Raw genomic sequence first — 18,587 nt, 5'->3', positions numbered from 1 at the left:
GTTGTTGTTGTGCTAAGCTAACAGGCAGAATGCTACAAGCATAGCTCTAAAGAATGTAGCCTCATGGGCAGTGTAGTCCGTGTTGCAGGGAGAATGGACTGCCATACACGTTATGGGTCTGTGAGCGCGAGGAGGGAGAAAAAGGGGAGTGGAAAGGTACGAGTTGTCATCGAGGAAAAACGGGAGCTGGAAGCATGTAAATATAATAATAACCACTTCAGCCAAGAAGAGTGCCTGACGAGCCCAGTTGTAAGTAAGCTATTAAGACTCGACTGTACGCTGTGTTCGTGTTTTCCTCCGAAAACAATAAGTTCCGTTGGAGCAGCCTTTCAACGCCTCTCTCTGTCTCTCGCAAGAAAAGTTGACCCAGACAACAAAGTAAAGCTATTTTTCGGCTACGAGCCGACAGAGACCCCGCCGTATTAGTCAGAGGTCCCTTTACTACAGTTCGGAGTCGCGGACCTTCAGTAATAGTAATAAATCACACAGCAATAGTACATTCACGTTGTTGTAAAAAGCATGATAATATATTAAGTAATCCAAAGTATTCAGAATACGTTACTGTCATTGAGTAACGTAACGGAATACATTACAGAATACATTTTGGGGCATGTATTCTGTATTCTGTAATGGAATACATTTTAAAAGTAACCTTCCCAACACTGTATGCCAATGACACCCAGCTTTATCTGTCCACTAAACCTGATTCTGCTCTTCCCCCATCCTCCCTTACCCTCTGTTTAGCTGAACTAAATTCATGGTTCTCTTCTAATTTTCTCAAGCTCAATAGTAATAAATCCGAACTCCTCTTGATAGGCACTAAATCAACATTATCCAGAACCAACAGTTTCTCTATTACTATTGATAACTCACCGGTCTTCATTTCTTCCTCTGTGAAAAGTTTGGGTGTCATCCTCGACAGTACTTTATCTTTCAATTCACACATTAATAATGTTACTCGGTCTGCATAGTTTCAATTGCGCAACATTAATCGTCTCCGTCCTTTTCTCAACCCACATGCCACTGCCATTCATGTTTATAGTAGAGATGGACTGATCCGATATTACGTATCGGTATCGGTCCGATACTGACCTAAATTACTGGATCAGATATCGGAGAAAAATAAAAAATGTAATCCGATCCATTAAATATCACGAAAGCACCTCACAAAACTTGCTACACGCCGTAACTCACCTCAGAACGTTAGCACGTCGGAGCAGTATGTATCACGTGATAGAGCGGCTGTGGCATGCGGGACCTGTCGGTGGTCTGGATAGCATTTGGAGCTTCGCTAGCAACTCGGCATTTCATCTCCGACAAAGTTATCCCGAGAGAAGTAAAGCAAGTGTAACACCCCTTTCAACACTTGGGATACAGATTTAAATGGTTACCTGTGTGTTGGGCCAATAGCTGAGGTTCGACTACTGGAGCAGTGGATGACTAATGAAACGCTCTGAGAACTTGGTTTGATCAATTTGTATTCACAATTAAAGAATCTTACATACATACAATGAAAACAATAACAGTACATGAAAGGAAAAATTGGGCCCAAGTCACGGAAAATAATAAACAAAACACACACAACCCCGGGGGATTTGACTCAGTCTCTCTCTCTCGTGTCAGCCGACACCCTTAAGTGTGAGTCCAGCAATGAGGATTCTCTTTGCAGGATGTGCAAAGGAGGAATGAGGTGCAAATCTGTCCTACCACTTAAGTAGAGTTTGTACAGTTCACAGTTCGTCCAAAGAATTTAGTTCTCTTCCTAGAGCAATCATCTCAAGGGTCCTGGAGGGGTGGCTCGCCATCTTTGGACTGGATCATCACTGAACTGTACGCCCAAGTAAAAAAAACCTGACCTGTATAACACAGTCAGAATAACATTCAAAAATCTATATTTAGTCATTTATACATATATCCTTTCTTATGTTTCGTTCATACATACTAACAAATTTGCATTTTACCTTTCCAGTATACAGAAAGAACGACAGAATATTCCAAAACATAGACAATGATAACTTCTTACCAAAGTAACCAATAAAATGGACTCTCCTGGAGCTTCAAAATGGCGATGGTGAAGCGTTGTAGCACAACTACAAAGAAACATAACCCCATTTTCTTTAAACTGTATTCACCTCACAATGAACGCAATTAAGGATTGATATAGGAACATATCAACATCTACAGCATACATATGACTTACAATCTTTACATGCATCGTCATAGGAAGCTAACAAACTCTAACATACAGTTTAATCCTCACAATCACACATGTACAGCCACATGGCTAATAGCAATAGCCGCGATAGCCGCTAGCATGTCATCGTTAGTGGCTTAAACTCACAATATTCTTGTTCACAACAAATTAACTCACCCAGAAGAATCCGAGCAGTAACAAACTCCTTTCTGGGTAACAACAATTCCTAGATAGCTTATTTCCACCGTACAGGATAAAAACAACCACGCTTTCCACTTGGAAAAACGGACTTTTCTTCCTCTCCCTCTCTCCTGATATCCGTAGCTGCTATGCAGTGAACGGCAGGAGGCGGTACTTCCCCCTGTATACTTCAAGGACCATCAGGACATTATAGACATCTTCTATTTTATTAATTCTCAACAAAATAATTTAACTTAATAAAACTTAACAGTGAACTCAAAATACTAACATCACTCATAACACACTAAAACCCTTAGTAACTCTCCAGGGTTACACAAGTGTGTAAGTCCATCTCTGAATGTTTGTAAAGCATTCCTGCGTTAAGCTTAACAAGCGACTGCCTCTTCTCTCTCCCTCCCTCTCCTGCTGCTACTTCAATCATGAAACTGCTTAATGATCAGCTGATCGGCTTTTCTGTCGTGAGTCCATGTCTCTTGTTTGCTTTTGGCCCACTTTGCACCAGAAAGAGGAAACCAGCGGCTGAACAACAGCAGCACGTTTAAGCTTGATCAGCTGTTGTTAGAATTTATTTAATATTACTTTCTACTCGAGGATCTTTTTCTACGTAGCTGACGGCTGGTAACTGTGCAGGGGCGGATCTAGCAAAGTTTAGCCAGGGGGGCCAATAGGGCATTACCAGGGAAAAGGGGGCACAAAGACATACTTTTCTTTCTTATTCTCATTTAAAATGTCTAGCTTTTAATAAATAATTATCCAAATCTTACACCCAAAGTTTTAATTTGATGTAAAATGAATAGAAGTCAATTACTGTATATAGTAACTATTAAGTCTAATATACCCTAGTAAGCTATAGTACTTTTTCCTTTGGGAAGGTACCATCTGTGCAGTCTGCAATTTTGTTGAAGAAAGATGTTGAATCTATTTAATATTTCTTGAAAAATAATTGATTTCTGTGCATTTTTTTTCACACTGCATCAAATTAAGGTTGATTACGTCGATTAAGCATCATGAGGTGGAGCGTGAGGGGTGGTTCCCTATTTTTTATTTATTTATTTTTGTTGTTGCTGGGAGTTGGAACCCTATTAGTTAGGTTGCTTAATATTTATGCTAAGTACTCTTTAAAATACCAGAATAGGGAGGATGGTGTAGGTTTAAGTTTATTAGATTGATCAGTATTGCTGAACTATGAAATATTTTTTTTTGCATACAGGTATAACAGAATAGCTTTAGTGTAGTTGTTGTTTTAAACCTAAGTATGAACTTATACAAAATGCAGCAAGATATTTAAAAAACAGTTTTGTTGATTAAAAAACACTATATCGGATTCATATCGGTATCGGCAGATATCCAAATTTATGATATCGGTATCGGTATCGGACATAAAAAAGTGGTATCGTGCCATCTCTAGTTTATAGCTCTGTTACTTCCCGGATTGATTATTGTAATTCGTTTCTTTTTGGTCTTACTCAAAAATCCATCCACAAGCTCCAACGCTTTCAGCTTTCAGCTGCTCTGCTCCACGACTCTGGAATTCCCTACCTGCTGATTTAAGAAATATCTCTTCCTTCTCACTCTTTAAGTCCAAACTCAAAACCCACTTGTACAAAATAGCTTATCCCACATAACCTCTCCACTCTGCTATTTTATCTGTTTATGTTTTATGCTTTTATGATTCTGTAAACTGCTTGCTTTTATGTTGCTTTTATTCTACTGTGTACCGTGACCTTGAGTGTTTTGAAAGGCACTTTCAAATAAAATTTATTATTATTATTATTATTATTATTATTATTATTATTATTATTATTATTATTATTATATGACCCATACCACATACAGGATGGGGCTGTTGCCAAGTTACCCATTCCTATTGCATTTCTATATTCCATATTGTTAGTTATTCAATGTTTTCTTTAAAATTCTCAACTGTGCCGTATCAAGTTTAATGGAAGTTTTTGCTAGTAATGATAATAATAATGATCCTTGGTTCAAATCCAAATAACCTAACCCTACTAACTGCATGTCTTTTTGCCTTCTTGCTGTAAGGTAAGTTGTGGAATTACCAGAATGCAGAGCGGATTGTTTTATATACCAGGCTTCAGCAGCAGCCCCACAGGATATTCAGGCCACAGAGAAAAAGAAGCAAAAGCAGAAGAACTAAATGCACAAGTGCAATCCAAACATTCTGCTACTCCTCTGATGAACAGAAATAACAATACCTGATTAAAAATAAGTTCTGATGCTCCGTTGAAGGTCATCTCCTCGTGGACCTCTGGAGCTCTACCAATGCTGCTGCTATTTTTAGCTGTGTTGAAGTCCTGTTCTGACCACTTGCATGTGTGCATCTACAGTTTCACTGAGCAAACATCCACTTCTGTGTTATTGGGTTCTCTTCATTGGCTCCCTGCTTAATCCTGGATTGGATTTAAAGTCAGATACAATGTCCTTAATTATCAGGCCCCAACATATGTTAACCACCTTATAGCACCATTTTATCCTAGTAGAGAACAATGCTCGCAGAGTGCAGGGTTAAAGTTTGACTCCTATTCTATTTTTGGAGAGTCTGCAGCTATCAGTTCCCACTCTTGCTGAACCAGCAACCAGTCTGGGTTCAAGGAACAGTCACCCTCTGGTTCTGCTGGAGGGCTCCTGTGAAAAGAGTCCTCAATCTTCAATCTGACTGCCAATAGGTTGATCATAGGGCAGGGATGTCAAACTCATTTTACATCAAAGACCAGACACAACCCACTTTGATCTTAGGCCAAACTTTCTAAAAAATAAAAAAAAAGTTGAACTACAAAAATTTATATTGTACATAGTGGGGGGAAAAAGCAACTTCCTGTCATCTAATTGTTGATTTACTTAGACATGGAGGAGATCTTTATCAAAAGGAAAGGTTATAAACCTTATAAAGTTATAAATGAAAATACAGTAAAGTCAAAAGCTTATGCCTTCCTTCACATTTTCCAATGCGATCCAGTGGGCTGTACTGAAATCTCACCTGACCCCTGGGCCTTGTGATTGACACCCCTGTCATCGATCAGGGAGTTGTCTGCTTTGAGGCTTTTTTTCAGTGAAATTCTCAGTATTTTTTGTAATATTGGGTCTTTAACTCAAAATAAGAAGCACCTCAAAGCAACTTTGATATGATGACATAAAACTGTAATTCAATTTAAGTTAAACTGACCAAACTTTCATGTCAAAGACCATGATTGTTGATGAGTTCTGGTTCTGGGTGTCCATCTGCAACCCAGTGACCAAATAGACCCTGCAGGCTCCACTACAGACAGCACCTAAGCCTGAGGATGCTGCATCGGGTCATGAGCCTCTGTCAGTGCGCCCCAGGGCAGCTGTGGCTTATTTATGAGTGTGACCAGCGCCACGCTTCCTTTTTATATACTTGTATACTTTTTTTATTAGCTGTTTTTAACCTTTACAGAGTTGTGCACCTTAAATACAGGGGCAGACTGTCAGTGCAGAGTTCTAATATAACATCATGAAGTAAAGGTAAAAAGTGAGTGCAAAGAAATCCTCAGCTGTGACACACGACATTGTGCCATCATGAACATGCTCACAGTAGATTAAAACTGCCCAAGTTTTTGGCCACACTAACAACATTTACTTACCCATATTAGCTTATTGCAACTTTGCCCTATGGACAAAAATGAAATCCAATCTTTGCAGTTTTGACTGAGTGAAGGAGACTGAGTGTGCACATTTCTCCAAATGTTTCCTAAAAACATAAATCCTTTGTACACTTTTAGAAGTGCCAAGCAGTAGATAATAAAGAGTCAAATATTCTGCTGTTGGAAAAAAAAGACATTTTAAACAATAAATCCACTGAAATAACAAAACAATTAAAAGAAAGAAAAAACATTCATTTCCCTTACCTGTTTTCCTGGAGCCTCCAACTAATATAGCATCCACTCTTCATCAAATATCTCATGTGCTGGTCTCCTTGCATAGCTTACAAACCTTTGAAATGTTTAGACAAGCCTTTTTTATACAGGGCCTACTGGTGCCACACTTGGACGTGACTCGTCCGTAAACTTTGTTAGTGTGTTAGTGTGCCAAGGATCATTGTTTTATGAATGTCTTACTTCATCTGAGGCTGCCCCTGAGACCGTGAAGCAACAGCATACCATAACATTTCCACCACCGTGCCTCACAGTGGGAAGTTCTTTTCTAGTCTTTGGTCTGAAACAAACTGTTTCTGTGGCCGAGCAGGTCTGTCCAGAGCGCGTTCTTCTAAAAGTCTTTGCTTATATGTTTGTAAACTGTCATTTTGCTTTTTGGACTGTAACAGATTTTTAGAGTAGTGCCACTTTGGCACACACAGCTGCAAGAGCTTCCTGCTGGTGATGTAACAAATCTGTGATTGTTGTCGATTTCTGCTCTTGGTGTGAATAATACTAGAATACACAGCTGTTTGAAATTTAAGCCACTTGTATATGATTAAATTTACGGGGAGTGATTTATTTCTGCAGAATTTGGATAGCTCTTCAACATAATAACCACACCTTTCAATAACAAGGAAAATACAGGACTCTGGGTTTTAGAGGCTTTAGGTTGTACCCTTCAGTCTGTATGGAGGGTTTAATTATTGGGATTGAGACTTACTGACCAGTAGCACTGGGTTGGGCAACACTGGGTTGGGCCCCTCTTTTTCCTTCAAAACTGCCTAAATTCTTTGTGGCACAGTTGCTGAAAATTTGTCAGTTGTAAATCTACAATGCAAACCTCTTGTTCCACCGCATCCTAAAGGTGCTCTGTTGGATTGAGATCTGGTGACTGTAGAGGCCATTTGAGCACAGTGAACTCATTATCATGTTCAAGAAACCAGTTAAAGAAGATTTGAGCTTTTTTGACATGGTTTGTTATTCTGCTTGAAGCAGTCACTATCAGAAGATGGGTAAACTTTGGTCCTAAAAAGATGAAAATGGTCCGCAACAATACTCATGCAAAATGTGGTGTTTAATTGATTCAGTTGGTTGTCCATTTTTCCCTCAGTTTCCTGCTCTTAGCTGACAGGAATGGCATATATTGTGCTCTTCAGCTGCTGTAGCTCATTTACTTTAAGGTTCAGCATGAACTTATGGGTTCAGAAGTACTCTTCTGAATACCTAAATCAACTTTCTTCTCCATTTTTATGCTAGCTTTGAACTTCAGCAGGTTGTCTCAACATGTCTAAATGCACTGAGTTGCTACCATGTGAATAGCTGATTAGGTAAATATGTTAATGAGCACTTAAACAACTGTACCTAAGAACTGGTGCCAACAAGTGTCACACCACATTGCTTATATTATTTTGAAGCCTGATAAATGCAGGTTTATTTGCTTTTTTCCATTAAATATCCCGTTGCATTTTGTGTTGTTGAATTCTACTTGTTTGAGTGTCTTACATATTTTTAGGCTGTTTTAAATGTTTGCTCGTCCAAATATATCAAACAAGTCGACAGTTTACATGGGATGTTGGGATATTTCTTTACATGATTGACTTCAAGTCTACAGGGAGTGCAGAATTATTAGGCAAATGAGTATTTTGTCCACTTCATCCTCTTCATGCATGTTGTCTTACTCCAAGCTGCATAGGCTCGAAAGCCTACTACCAATTAAGCATATTAGGTGATGTGCATCTATGTAATGAGAAGGGGTGTGGTCTAATGACATCAACACCCTATATCAGGTGTGCATAATTATTAGGCAACGTCCGTTCCTTTGGCAAAATGGGTCAAAAGAAGGACTTGACAGGCTCAGAAAAGTCAAAAATAGTGAGATATCTTGCAGAGGGATGCAGCAGTCTCAAAATTGCAAAGCTTCTGAAGCGTGATCATCGAACAATCAAGCGTTTCATTCAAAATAGTCAACAGGGTCGCAAGAAGCGTGTGGAAAAACCAAGGCGCAAAATAACTGCCCATGAACTGAGAAAAGTCAAGCGTGCAGCTGCCAAGATGCCACTTGCCACCAGTTTGGCCATATTTCAGAGCTGCAACATCACTGGAGTGCCCAAAAACACAAGGTGTGCAATACTCAGAGACATGGCCAAGGTAAGAAAGGCTGAAAGACGACCACCACTGAAAAAGACACACAAGCTGAAACGTCAAGACTGGGCCAAGAAAAATCTCGAGACTGGTTTTTCTAAGGTTTTATGGACTGATGAAATGAGAGTGAGTCTTGATGGGCCAGATGGATGGGCCCGTGGCTGGGTTGGTAAAGGGCAGAGAGCTCCAGTCCGACTCAGACGCCAGCAAGGTGGAGGTGGAGTACTGGTTTGGGCTGGTATCATCAAAGATGAGCTTGTGGGGCCTTTTCGGGTTGAGGATGGAGTCAAACTCAACTCCCAGTCCTACTGCCAGTTTCTGGAAGACACCTTTCAAGCAGTGGTACAGGAAGAAGTCTGCATCCTTCAAGAAAAACATGATTTTCATGCAGGACAATGCTCCATCACACGCGTCCAAGTACTCCACAGCGTGGCTGGCAAGAAAGGGTATAAAAGAAGAAAAACTAATGACATGGCCTCCTTGTTCACCTGATCTGAACCCCATTGAGAACCTGTGGTCCATCATCAAATGTGAGATTTACAAGGAGGGAAAACAGTGCACCTCTCTGAACAGTGTCTGGGAGGCTGTGGTTGCTGCTGCACGCAATGTTGATGGTGAACAGATCAAAACACTGACAGAATCCATGGATGGCAGGCTTTTGAGGGTCCTTGCAAAGAAAGGAGGCTATATTGGTCGCTGATTTGTTTTTGTTTTGTTTTTGAATGTCAGAAATGTATATTTGTGAATGTGGAGATGTTATATTGGTGTCACTGGTAAAAATAAATAATTGAAATGGGTATATATTTGTTTTTTGTTAAGTTGCCTAATAATTATGCACAGTAATAGTCACCTGCACACACAGATATCCCCCTAAAATGGCTAAAACTAAAAACAAACTAAAAACTACTTCCAAAAACATTCAGCTTTGATATTAATGAGTTTTTTGGGTTCATTGAGAACAAGGTTGTTGTTCAATAATAACATTATTCCTCAAAAATACAACTTGCCTAATAATTCTGCACTCCCTGTATAAGGCTTAACTACTATTTTGTTTTAATCACACTTATAATAGTAAACATTTTTGCAAAACTGGTTTGACTTTCAAAGGTTTTTCAAGGTAGGCTTGAATCCAAATGTGCAGAGACAGACATTAAGAACATATGCTGTATTTTTGTTGGTGTATTTTTGGATGAACTGTTTTCTGTCCAGTTTGACTTATTCTATTTTGTTCCTGTCTTTTTTTTTTTTTAAGACATGTTCAATGTATTCATATTTTTTTCCCCAGACAACATCAATTTGCAGTGATTTACTTTCTTTTCCATCTAAAGTTTGGACAGACTGCAGAACTTTGAGTGTTCTGTTTGAGTTTTTCATGGCCTCGCCATAGTAAACACCACATTTTATGGTCTTTTTTTGGACACTGAATCAGTAAATAAAGACAAGCCTAAATCAGTGACATGAAACACCTGATTTTCCTTTTCCATTTTGTTGCATCCCTTGCTATAAAAATCACTGGCCTCAGATTACTGTATGACTCTGTTTGGGGGCAGTGTAAATCCCTGGGATTTTTACATTTGCTCATCCCCAACCCATTCATTCCTTCCTACCGCACACAGCTCTTGGGATTAAACGGATTGAGAAGGGGGCAGGGAGTCCTGTGGGTGCTGGCTCTTTTAGCTCTTGCTTTGAGGATGATGGTCAGCTGCTGTTATGTAAGCCAAGTGGATTTCAAATGCATGGTTGGGCCACTCTCCTCTGCGGTGCATTATTTCTTTGTGCTCCACTAACTGGGTAGCCCACGCACACTATGCAACACGCATGCAAGTGCTGATGCATAGTAGCCTAAACTGTCCCGGCCTCTTACGCATTGCAGAATTCTTCCCACTGTGAAGGGCACAGTGAAGGGCACAATTTTCATTAGTTCACCTAAAAATCTGTTTGCAGACAGAACCTTATGAGCTTATACGTTTAACTGCCACTCATATCATTCAGACAATGCAGACAAAATTAAGCACTTTCTACATAACCTTGCCATATCATATCCATTGGATGCTTTTACAGGTAATGATGACTGTGTTCCACCGTGTGTGAAATCCCAGTTACCCAGGCAGATTTGTAGCAGAGCTGTCACACTGGCAAAAAAAAATATGAATAGAGGACAAACCAAACTACATCATTTACAGGCCAATGCAGTGTCCTGAAACAAACTGGTCATTTGAGAGGGTTAGAGGCTAAGACTGCAGCAAACAAAGTTACTGTTTAAAGCCATTTATAACTGTAACACATGATGGCCAAAGGAAAGAAGAAAACACCCCCAATAAACCAGAATTGTAGTAAAACGAGCATCGGTAAGTACACTGAACACAGGGCTAATGCAAAAACGCCGTCAGTATCAGATTTTATTTTGCATATGAATAATTTCCAATATCCATGCATACAGTATAATGAGCACATAATGTGGTAGAGACAGAGAGAGAGCGAGAGATATTGTCTTTACTAAAGAATATATTCCACCTAATGTAATGGACGGTACTGTAGGTTACACTAACACAGCAGCAAGCCACACTGCTTGCACTCAGTTAGTGTTACAGTGTCACGAATGAGGTTATTAAAATTGGTTAACTCCATTTACAAACTTGCGAGTATCTTTTCAACCGAGATTTGTAGAAATCTTATTTTAGTGGCCTCATAAAATGTTCTTTTTATTCTTTTGAAACCGGAACCTGATATATTGTGTATTTACATGGCATTTCATACAAAATAAATACTTATATATTTAATGATACATTTATATCATCATTGTAAACATGAAAACAAAACAGACATCATATATTGTTTTGTACTACAGGGACTGCAGAGTCAAACAAAAGTGCTTGATCAGAGACAAAGATGTTACGCACCCCTGTTCTTGCTGTGATTGTTCAGAGATCAGATAGCACCGTATGACTCCCGACAGAAGCTGTTTGTGGTTTATATTTGGTATTTTTCTTCCTCATACTCTCAGTATATTGGTTTTATGTCTCTGAGTTCTGTTTCAGACAGAGTCCACTTTGACCTGGTTGTTGTTGGTCATGAGCGGTGACGGTTTACTCTTGAGCCGCTCCCCTGCGTCATTCGAGCTGTCCTGGAAGAAGATGCGAGCCGTGCACACTGACACTACAATACGCTTGTACTCGCGCCGGAAGTTCTGGTTCAGCACGCCATACACAATGGCATTAAGGCAGCTGTTAAAGTAGGCCATGAAGTAGCTGGCCACGAACAACCACTCAGGGATGAGGGGAATCACAACCTCCGGTTTGATCGCTACAGCCAGTCCGATGAAGTTTAGCGGTGCCCAGCACACAGCAAAGAGCACAAACACCACAAACATGGTAACAAAGTTCCTAACGTCATGTGGCGTCAACTTGGGTCGATTGTCTGGCTTGACCCGTCTCCTTACCTGTATGACCAATATCCAAATGCGCAGGTAGCAGTAGGTGACAATCATGATGGGTAAAATGAAGTGGAAGAAGACCACGGCGATGGTGTATGCGGAGCTAGCCGACTGAACAAATGTGCAGGAATAAACCCGCGGGTCGTACTGAAGCGAGCCCACAAACAGGTTGGGCACGATGGCAACAACAGTCAGCGCCCAGATTAACAACACATAGCAGACAGAGTTTTTGTCGCTGTACAGTTTATCGTATTTGAGGCTGTGGCAGATATAACAGTATCGGTTGATGGCGATGCCGGTGATGTTGAAGATGGAGCCGATGACGCTGACACCCATGAGGAAGCCGCTGATTTGGCAGTGGACGTAACCCAGGTTCCAGCCATTGTGGAAGATGGAGGTGAGGACCAGAGGGTATGGGTAGATGGCCACCACAAGGTCTGCCACTGCCAGGCTCACCACAAAGATGTTCCCTATCGAAAACACAAACAGCAGAGACATGGATGACCAACTGAGAACAGACTCAACATTCAATTAAAGGAGACATGGAGTCATTATATCCAGAGACTGCCAAATGTTCCTCGCTTTAACATATTTAGTTTTCCCCACCTTTCTGGGAGTCTTGTGACTTATTATGAAGAAAGAAACGAGTACAGAACAAATATGACGGCATGAAAACCGCATCATTGATAAAGTATTGTTGATGTCACCCCTGTGGACTTTGGATTGGATCATTTAAGACATGGATAAAGCTCTGCTGCTAATTCCCATCTTTCCCCTGAGTCAGAATCTTTTAAATTGAGCAAGAACACAGAATTACAATTTGTATAAATATCACTGAGAAGATCTTCTATGTGATCATCTGACACAAGATGCAAGGCTCCTCATTTCTTACAGCATTAAAGGCAAAATCTGCCCAGTGGAAATGACAATCCTTTTGAAAATCTGAGCCCATTGCGTGTTGGCTATGATAGCTGGCCTTAATTAAAATAGATGTAATCAAATGTGCTAAAACAAAGAAGACCCCCCACTAACACAATACTTTAGAGACATCCATTTGTTTCTCTTGCAATTTTGTAACTTAAGCCAGAGGAAAAGTGCCTCAAGGCTGGATGTTGAGAGGGAATCCATCTGTAGTTTGGTATTGTATGTGTGCATATGCACATGTGCGCTTGTGTGAATGCATAAACACAGTAGTAGTTTCCCTCGATGATTTGGCATGTGTGAACATCAGCGTACATTCAGCTGTTACCTTTTGATGTTAGTGAATAATGAAAATAATGCATATTTCTAATTGTCAGGAAGGACTCTACAGTGCGCATGGAAGGTAAGCATGATCTAAAGTGGGGATTATAAAGATACAGTCTGCAGGAAACACCCAGCCACCAAAGGACCAAGTCTGTCCCACTGGATGACTTTGAGAATGTCAAAATTGCAAAGAATAGGGCATAATTTTGCATCAGGAAGAATTGAGGAAGTTGGTATGAATCGATGTTGCCATGAGAGTGGTTGTTTAAAATTGTATCATTCTATGTAGGCCCTGAACAGTTGATTGCACTGTAACTTAAGAAAACACCAGTAAAACACCTATGGTATGAATTTTAAAATCCTAGGTGACCTCCTTCTCGAGTACCGCATTCACGAGCTTGCCCACGCCGCCCGCCTGGTGAGGTGACAACAATATCAGTTTTTTACAGCTAAGGGGTGAAAAAACAGCAATGTGAATAAAACACAGCGGAAGGAGAAAAAAATAACATCTCCCAAAACACAACGGAAGTGTATTTTGGGAGACATTAACGTGACAGAACAGCTGTGAGAGGATTGCACAGGAAGACACACTTAAAACAAGGAGCATTCATCGCTTTTGTGAGGAAGAGAAAGATACTAGGTAATTATATGAATCACATGATTCATATAACACTGTAGATACATGTTTGCTATTAGCTATGCAGCTGTTATGTTGTGACTTGTGCAGCTGTTCCATCACGTTATTGTCTCCGTAAAAACACTTCCATCCTCTTTTGTGAAATCTTTCTCCTCATTCTGTTGAGCTGTATATCATTTCTATTGTGTTTTGTGTGCTTTTGAAGCATTTTTTTAATTGCTAGTGGTTCTTTTATAAGGTGAAGTGTATTTGACCTCTCAGGGCCACCTCATATATATCTTAGTTTCGGAGCATCTGTGGTTCCAGTGGTAGAGAGGGTCATCTATGAATCGAAATGTGATCCCCACTTCATACACAGAATTGTATTACCAGAGGCTGAAGGATGCTGGGCATGATACTGAACCCCAAGTTGCCCCTGATACATTCATCAGAGAGTGTGTGTGTCCACCTGGGTCTGGGTGCAGTTCCCCCTCCAGGGGCAAGGGTACCTAGACCCGGTTCGTAGAGTACGCTTGGGGAGTGTGATCGTGTGTACAGCGTCTCTTTATGTCTGTCTCCACCTTGGTTGAGTGTGGAGTAAGTGCATATGAGAGCATGAGGGTGGGAATGGATGTTTGTGTCTGTGTGTGCCTGTATGTCTGTGTCTATATGTCAGGTTGGGTGTCAGATGCCACCTCTCTGGGGACATCTCAGGCCCTCCAAGGTTTGGAGGCCTATCTCCACCCACCACCACTTCCCCTGCCAGTGGTGGACTCCCTCAGGTATCGGTGCGTTGGTGGTTCTTTGTGTCCGGGGATGGGCGTCCAGGTACACACCGGCTCACTCCTTGGCGGCCGCTTATCGGGGCCTGGAGCCTGGGGCTCGCTCGGGCCACTTCGGAGGTGGGGTGCCCCCGGCCTCTCGGCCTGGGGCTCGGTCACTCAGGCACGGCTGGTTGCCGGCGGAGCTCACGGGCGCGTCACTGCAACTCCCCCTGGCTTCTGCTCCGCGGCTGCTGAGTGAGCCCTCATCTGGGACTCTCCTCAGCTCTTTCTGGGACAGTGGCACGGCTGCCCCTCTGTTGGTCTTCCTTGGTCTCTTGTGTTCTGGGGGCCTCTGATTGTCTGGAGTTTTGATCTCCTCCATACCTGCTTCATGCCCTGGAGGACGGGGCTGTGGCCCCCCCACACCCTCTAGCAGATCATTACATGAAGGAACCTTTTAAAAAAAACAAGCGCGTCCATGCTCACAGGTGTACACACGGGTGATCACACCCACAAACTACACCCTTTTTGGCTCCTACCTCAAAGCACACTGTGTTCTGTTGATCTTATGTGCTGCACAATAATGTTTAATATTTAGTATTTACTGTCATATTCCCATATATCATTGTGATGTTGTTTATTCTATTACTCTTGTTCTCTTCTGCTTGTTTTCTTTTTTCTTTCTCAGCAGGTGATCCAGGTGATCGATATATGCTTTTTTTTTTCTGCCCGTTCTGTTGGTTTTTGTTTTTTTGCCCTTCTCCCCCGTCCCTCTTCTCAGCTGTTTCTCTTTCCCTCTTTCTTTCTCCCCTTCTTTCCCCCAGTCAAGTCTGTCCCGTATTCAAGTGAAAATAAAATAAACAATAAAAGGTGAATCAAATGGACCATTATGGCAAGGCTGGGATGGTCAATTTGGTAAAGTAAATCTGTTGGGCATCTTTCTTTGCCTTTAGACAACAATTCTGATGGCAAAAGAGCCAAACGGGACAGGCAAAAAAAGAAAAAAAAAAAGAGTGTGTGTGTGAGAGACATATATAAAAAAAACGTATACAGATAAAATCGCTGTATGTGTGACTGGGGGAAAGAGAATTAATGCAAAGTGCTCTGAGTGCTCAAAATTAACTATAAAGTGCTACCAGCCCATTTCCTATTAGGAAAGTTGAATGGCAAGTCAGTACCGATGGCCTGTCATACCACACCAAAGTAAAGTCTTTAAACCCAGCAGTATTACAGTTTTTTACAGACGCTAGGACACATTTCTCAATACTTAAGTCACTTTTGCAAAACTCTTCACACATTTCTCCTAACTGACCCTCAGCCTGGCAAAGCAGTTCATTTCACATTCAAAATGCACTACAACTACCAAAACACTTCATTCAGGTCTCAAATGAACACATTCCTCCAGAACACTAGCAAAGGTTGACAGCCGACAAACACACTTTGTCACCCACAAAACAATGACCTAAAAAACACTAACAACATGTAGCATTACACAGTGTTTTCCTGTGTAAAACAAGGACACATCTCTGTTTATAATTTCAATATATGTTACTGGAATGAATCAGACATCATGTATTTATGTTTATGTATTTTTATTTTTTTGCACTAAGTAATCCCAAAATACAAGAATTTGTATACACACCATCCACTGATACACATACAATAGTAATGCTAATCTACTCGGTCTTCTCCATTTGGCCACAGGTTCTCATCCACATCACATCTTATGTCATCTAGGGCAACACACCTAGGAAAGAATCTCCTGGCATGCCAGAATTGAAGGAGTTGAAAAATTGAAGGAGTAACACCTGTGTAGATGTTCATCCACAATGAGAATCAGCTGTGGCTGGTTAAACTGCATTGTTAGATTTAAAATATGTTTCAATAAAATATTGCCGTTGGATTTTGCTGTCTTTTCAAGTTTTGCATTGTGTTATTGTTTTGACCATGAGTTTAACAGTTTTGAAAACAGTATGTAAGCACATGCAAAATGTCCTGTCCGTACAAAGCTTTTTGGCAGTTGTTGTGTCTGAGTGAGAAGATGATTCATGAAATTTGAGAGATGTGGTCATTGAATGCATTTTGAGCCAAGACAATGATAACTGGTCCTCAGTTTAGCCCACATAGACTTCTGTTGTGCTCACTGTGTGAGGAGTTCTGCAAACGTGACCTAAGTATTGAGACATGTGTCCTAGCGTCTGTAAAAAACTGTAAAAGGAAGGGAAACATTTGGAGGTGTATATGGCCCATGAACTAAAATAAGTTTGAAACCCCTGATCAGCAGACTGGGTAGTAATCAATGGGATGCAAATGCTTTCTTTGCCCCAGAAATGACGAGAAAATGATATACCCTGTTAAAGAGGGACACACTTTTGCAAAATGACAGCTGACAGAAAATTACTGTGATTCTCAGCCTCTTTCCAATGATGAGCAAAAGAGACAAAAGCATAAATATTTGATGACACCTTGCAGGAACACACTCACTTGTGTGTGCAGGCACACAGCTCTGGACTTTGGCTTGAACCCCCTGTGATGACGATGTTGGAGGACCCTAAGATCAAGCCACATGGCATTCTCCCTAGCTTTCACTCGTCTCAGTGGAATGTGTTCTGCTTATGAACATAGGACAAGCCCGGATTTGCAGATGTATTGACAGCTTGTCACAAATGATAAGACGGATTCTATGTCGCAGAGAAGCTAAGGTGCATCACATGTATCTCTGCAATCACTGCAGTGCGCAAAGCAATTAAATGTTTGCACAGACTTCTGTGCAGCCAGTTACAGACACAAACCTGTAAACCTGTAGACAGACCTGTCAGTCTCACCTAAGCATTAGAAGCACATTGGTGCTCAGTGGCACTGTTATCTCCGATAAACCATGCTATTCTACTGCCAGGAATCGCATGTGGCTATTAATTAAGTTTGTCCTTTTGTATGTCTCATTGGGCTGCCCTCTATACGGAATTAAATGCACCTGCTGTTGTCACAAGATCCCACGGCTGCAAGAGAGCTTTACTATATATGTACGTGTGTGATGCGCTTTTTGTTCATCTATCTTTGTGAGGACCTTGAGAAACAAAGTTTTTTTTCCTTTTTTTCCCCACAGGCACCTGTAGACTTTCGTGTAGTATTTTTCTGTACGACAACATGGGTGAGTATGGTGAACAATATACAAATAGTTCATGATTAAAACCCTCCACATTGTACATTTAAGTAATCAAAAAGTCCATAAGAGAAAATGTGTTTACCATTATTGGAACCAGGTTTAGCTAAAGGTCTGGTTAGACTGTTTTACAGAGTGACAAAGAGAGATGATCACAGTGATGGAATTAAATCCATCTGATTGTTTTTTTTTGTTTTTTTTTAACAGTGACAACTAATTTGCTTCGTACACAGTTGTGAACAAACGGCCCCACAACATCTTCCCTGTTTACTTAGACTTGTATTACCTGAGTTTTGACCTGTTCAACGAGTAAAAGAAGTATTTTGAACCAATTTCATGGTAACACAAGCAACTTTTTTTGTTGGGAAGTTGCCACAAAAAAGTACAAATAAATAGCTATCACAAATACAAGCAATTGCCAGGGTTTTGGCACAAGTAGCTAAAATTATTGAAGTCTAATTCACCTAAAAATTGATTTATAGAAATGTAGAATTAATCACGTAATGTTTTATAGAGTCCAGATTTGTATTATTATTAAACTTTATTGTGTTATATTGTCCAGTGTATCTATTGTTTTGTCTCTTTCATATGGTTCAACAGCATTTCACATTTCACTTCATCCACTAAACCAATAAAAAAAAGGTTATGCAAAACAAACAGCACTTTAGTGGCATTTTTTATATGTTTGTCACACTTAATGGTTTCAGATCATCAAACAAAAATATGAGACAAAGATAACAGAAGTAAACACAAAACCCAGTTTCTAAATGAAAGTGTTTATTACTAAGGGGGAAAAATCCAAACCTTCATGGCCCTATCTGAAAGAAATGGTTTCTTCTTTACACTTAACACATCCAGCACTCACTATTATTATCAATAGTCATGTTAATGTCCAATATTCACCCTCCCTTTAGCCATGTTTCAGCCTCCACC

At 40.5% G+C, this 18,587-nt stretch overlaps 1 protein-coding gene and 1 long non-coding RNA gene across 3 annotated transcripts in view; both read right to left on the bottom strand.

The window, feature by feature from the left end:
- Positions 1-1,339: 1,339 nt before the first annotated feature.
- On the bottom strand, positions 1,340-2,702 carry LOC113023315 (uncharacterized). Its single transcript, XR_003272543.1, has 3 exons — positions 2,372-2,702; positions 2,024-2,090; positions 1,340-1,856 (listed from the first exon to the last, which is right to left on the bottom strand). It is a non-coding gene; the product is annotated as an uncharacterized LOC113023315 (long non-coding RNA).
- Positions 2,703-10,814: 8,112 nt separating this feature from the next.
- Positions 10,815-18,587, bottom strand: part of mtnr1aa (melatonin receptor 1A a) — a 51,737-nt gene continuing 43,964 nt past the window's right edge. For both annotated transcript variants that reach the window (XM_026171470.1, XM_026171472.1), the window contains exon 2: positions 10,815-12,336. In XM_026171470.1, the coding sequence (XP_026027255.1) occupies positions 11,468-12,336 (869 nt within the window). In that variant the 3' untranslated portion in view covers positions 10,815-11,467. The remainder of the gene's footprint in view (positions 12,337-18,587) is intronic.

The sequence above is a fragment of the Astatotilapia calliptera genome, chromosome 6 (assembly GCF_900246225.1).
Source record: "Astatotilapia calliptera chromosome 6, fAstCal1.2, whole genome shotgun sequence".
NCBI lineage: Eukaryota > Metazoa > Chordata > Actinopteri > Cichliformes > Cichlidae > Astatotilapia > Astatotilapia calliptera.
This window is presented reverse-complemented; position numbering and strand designations above follow the sequence as displayed.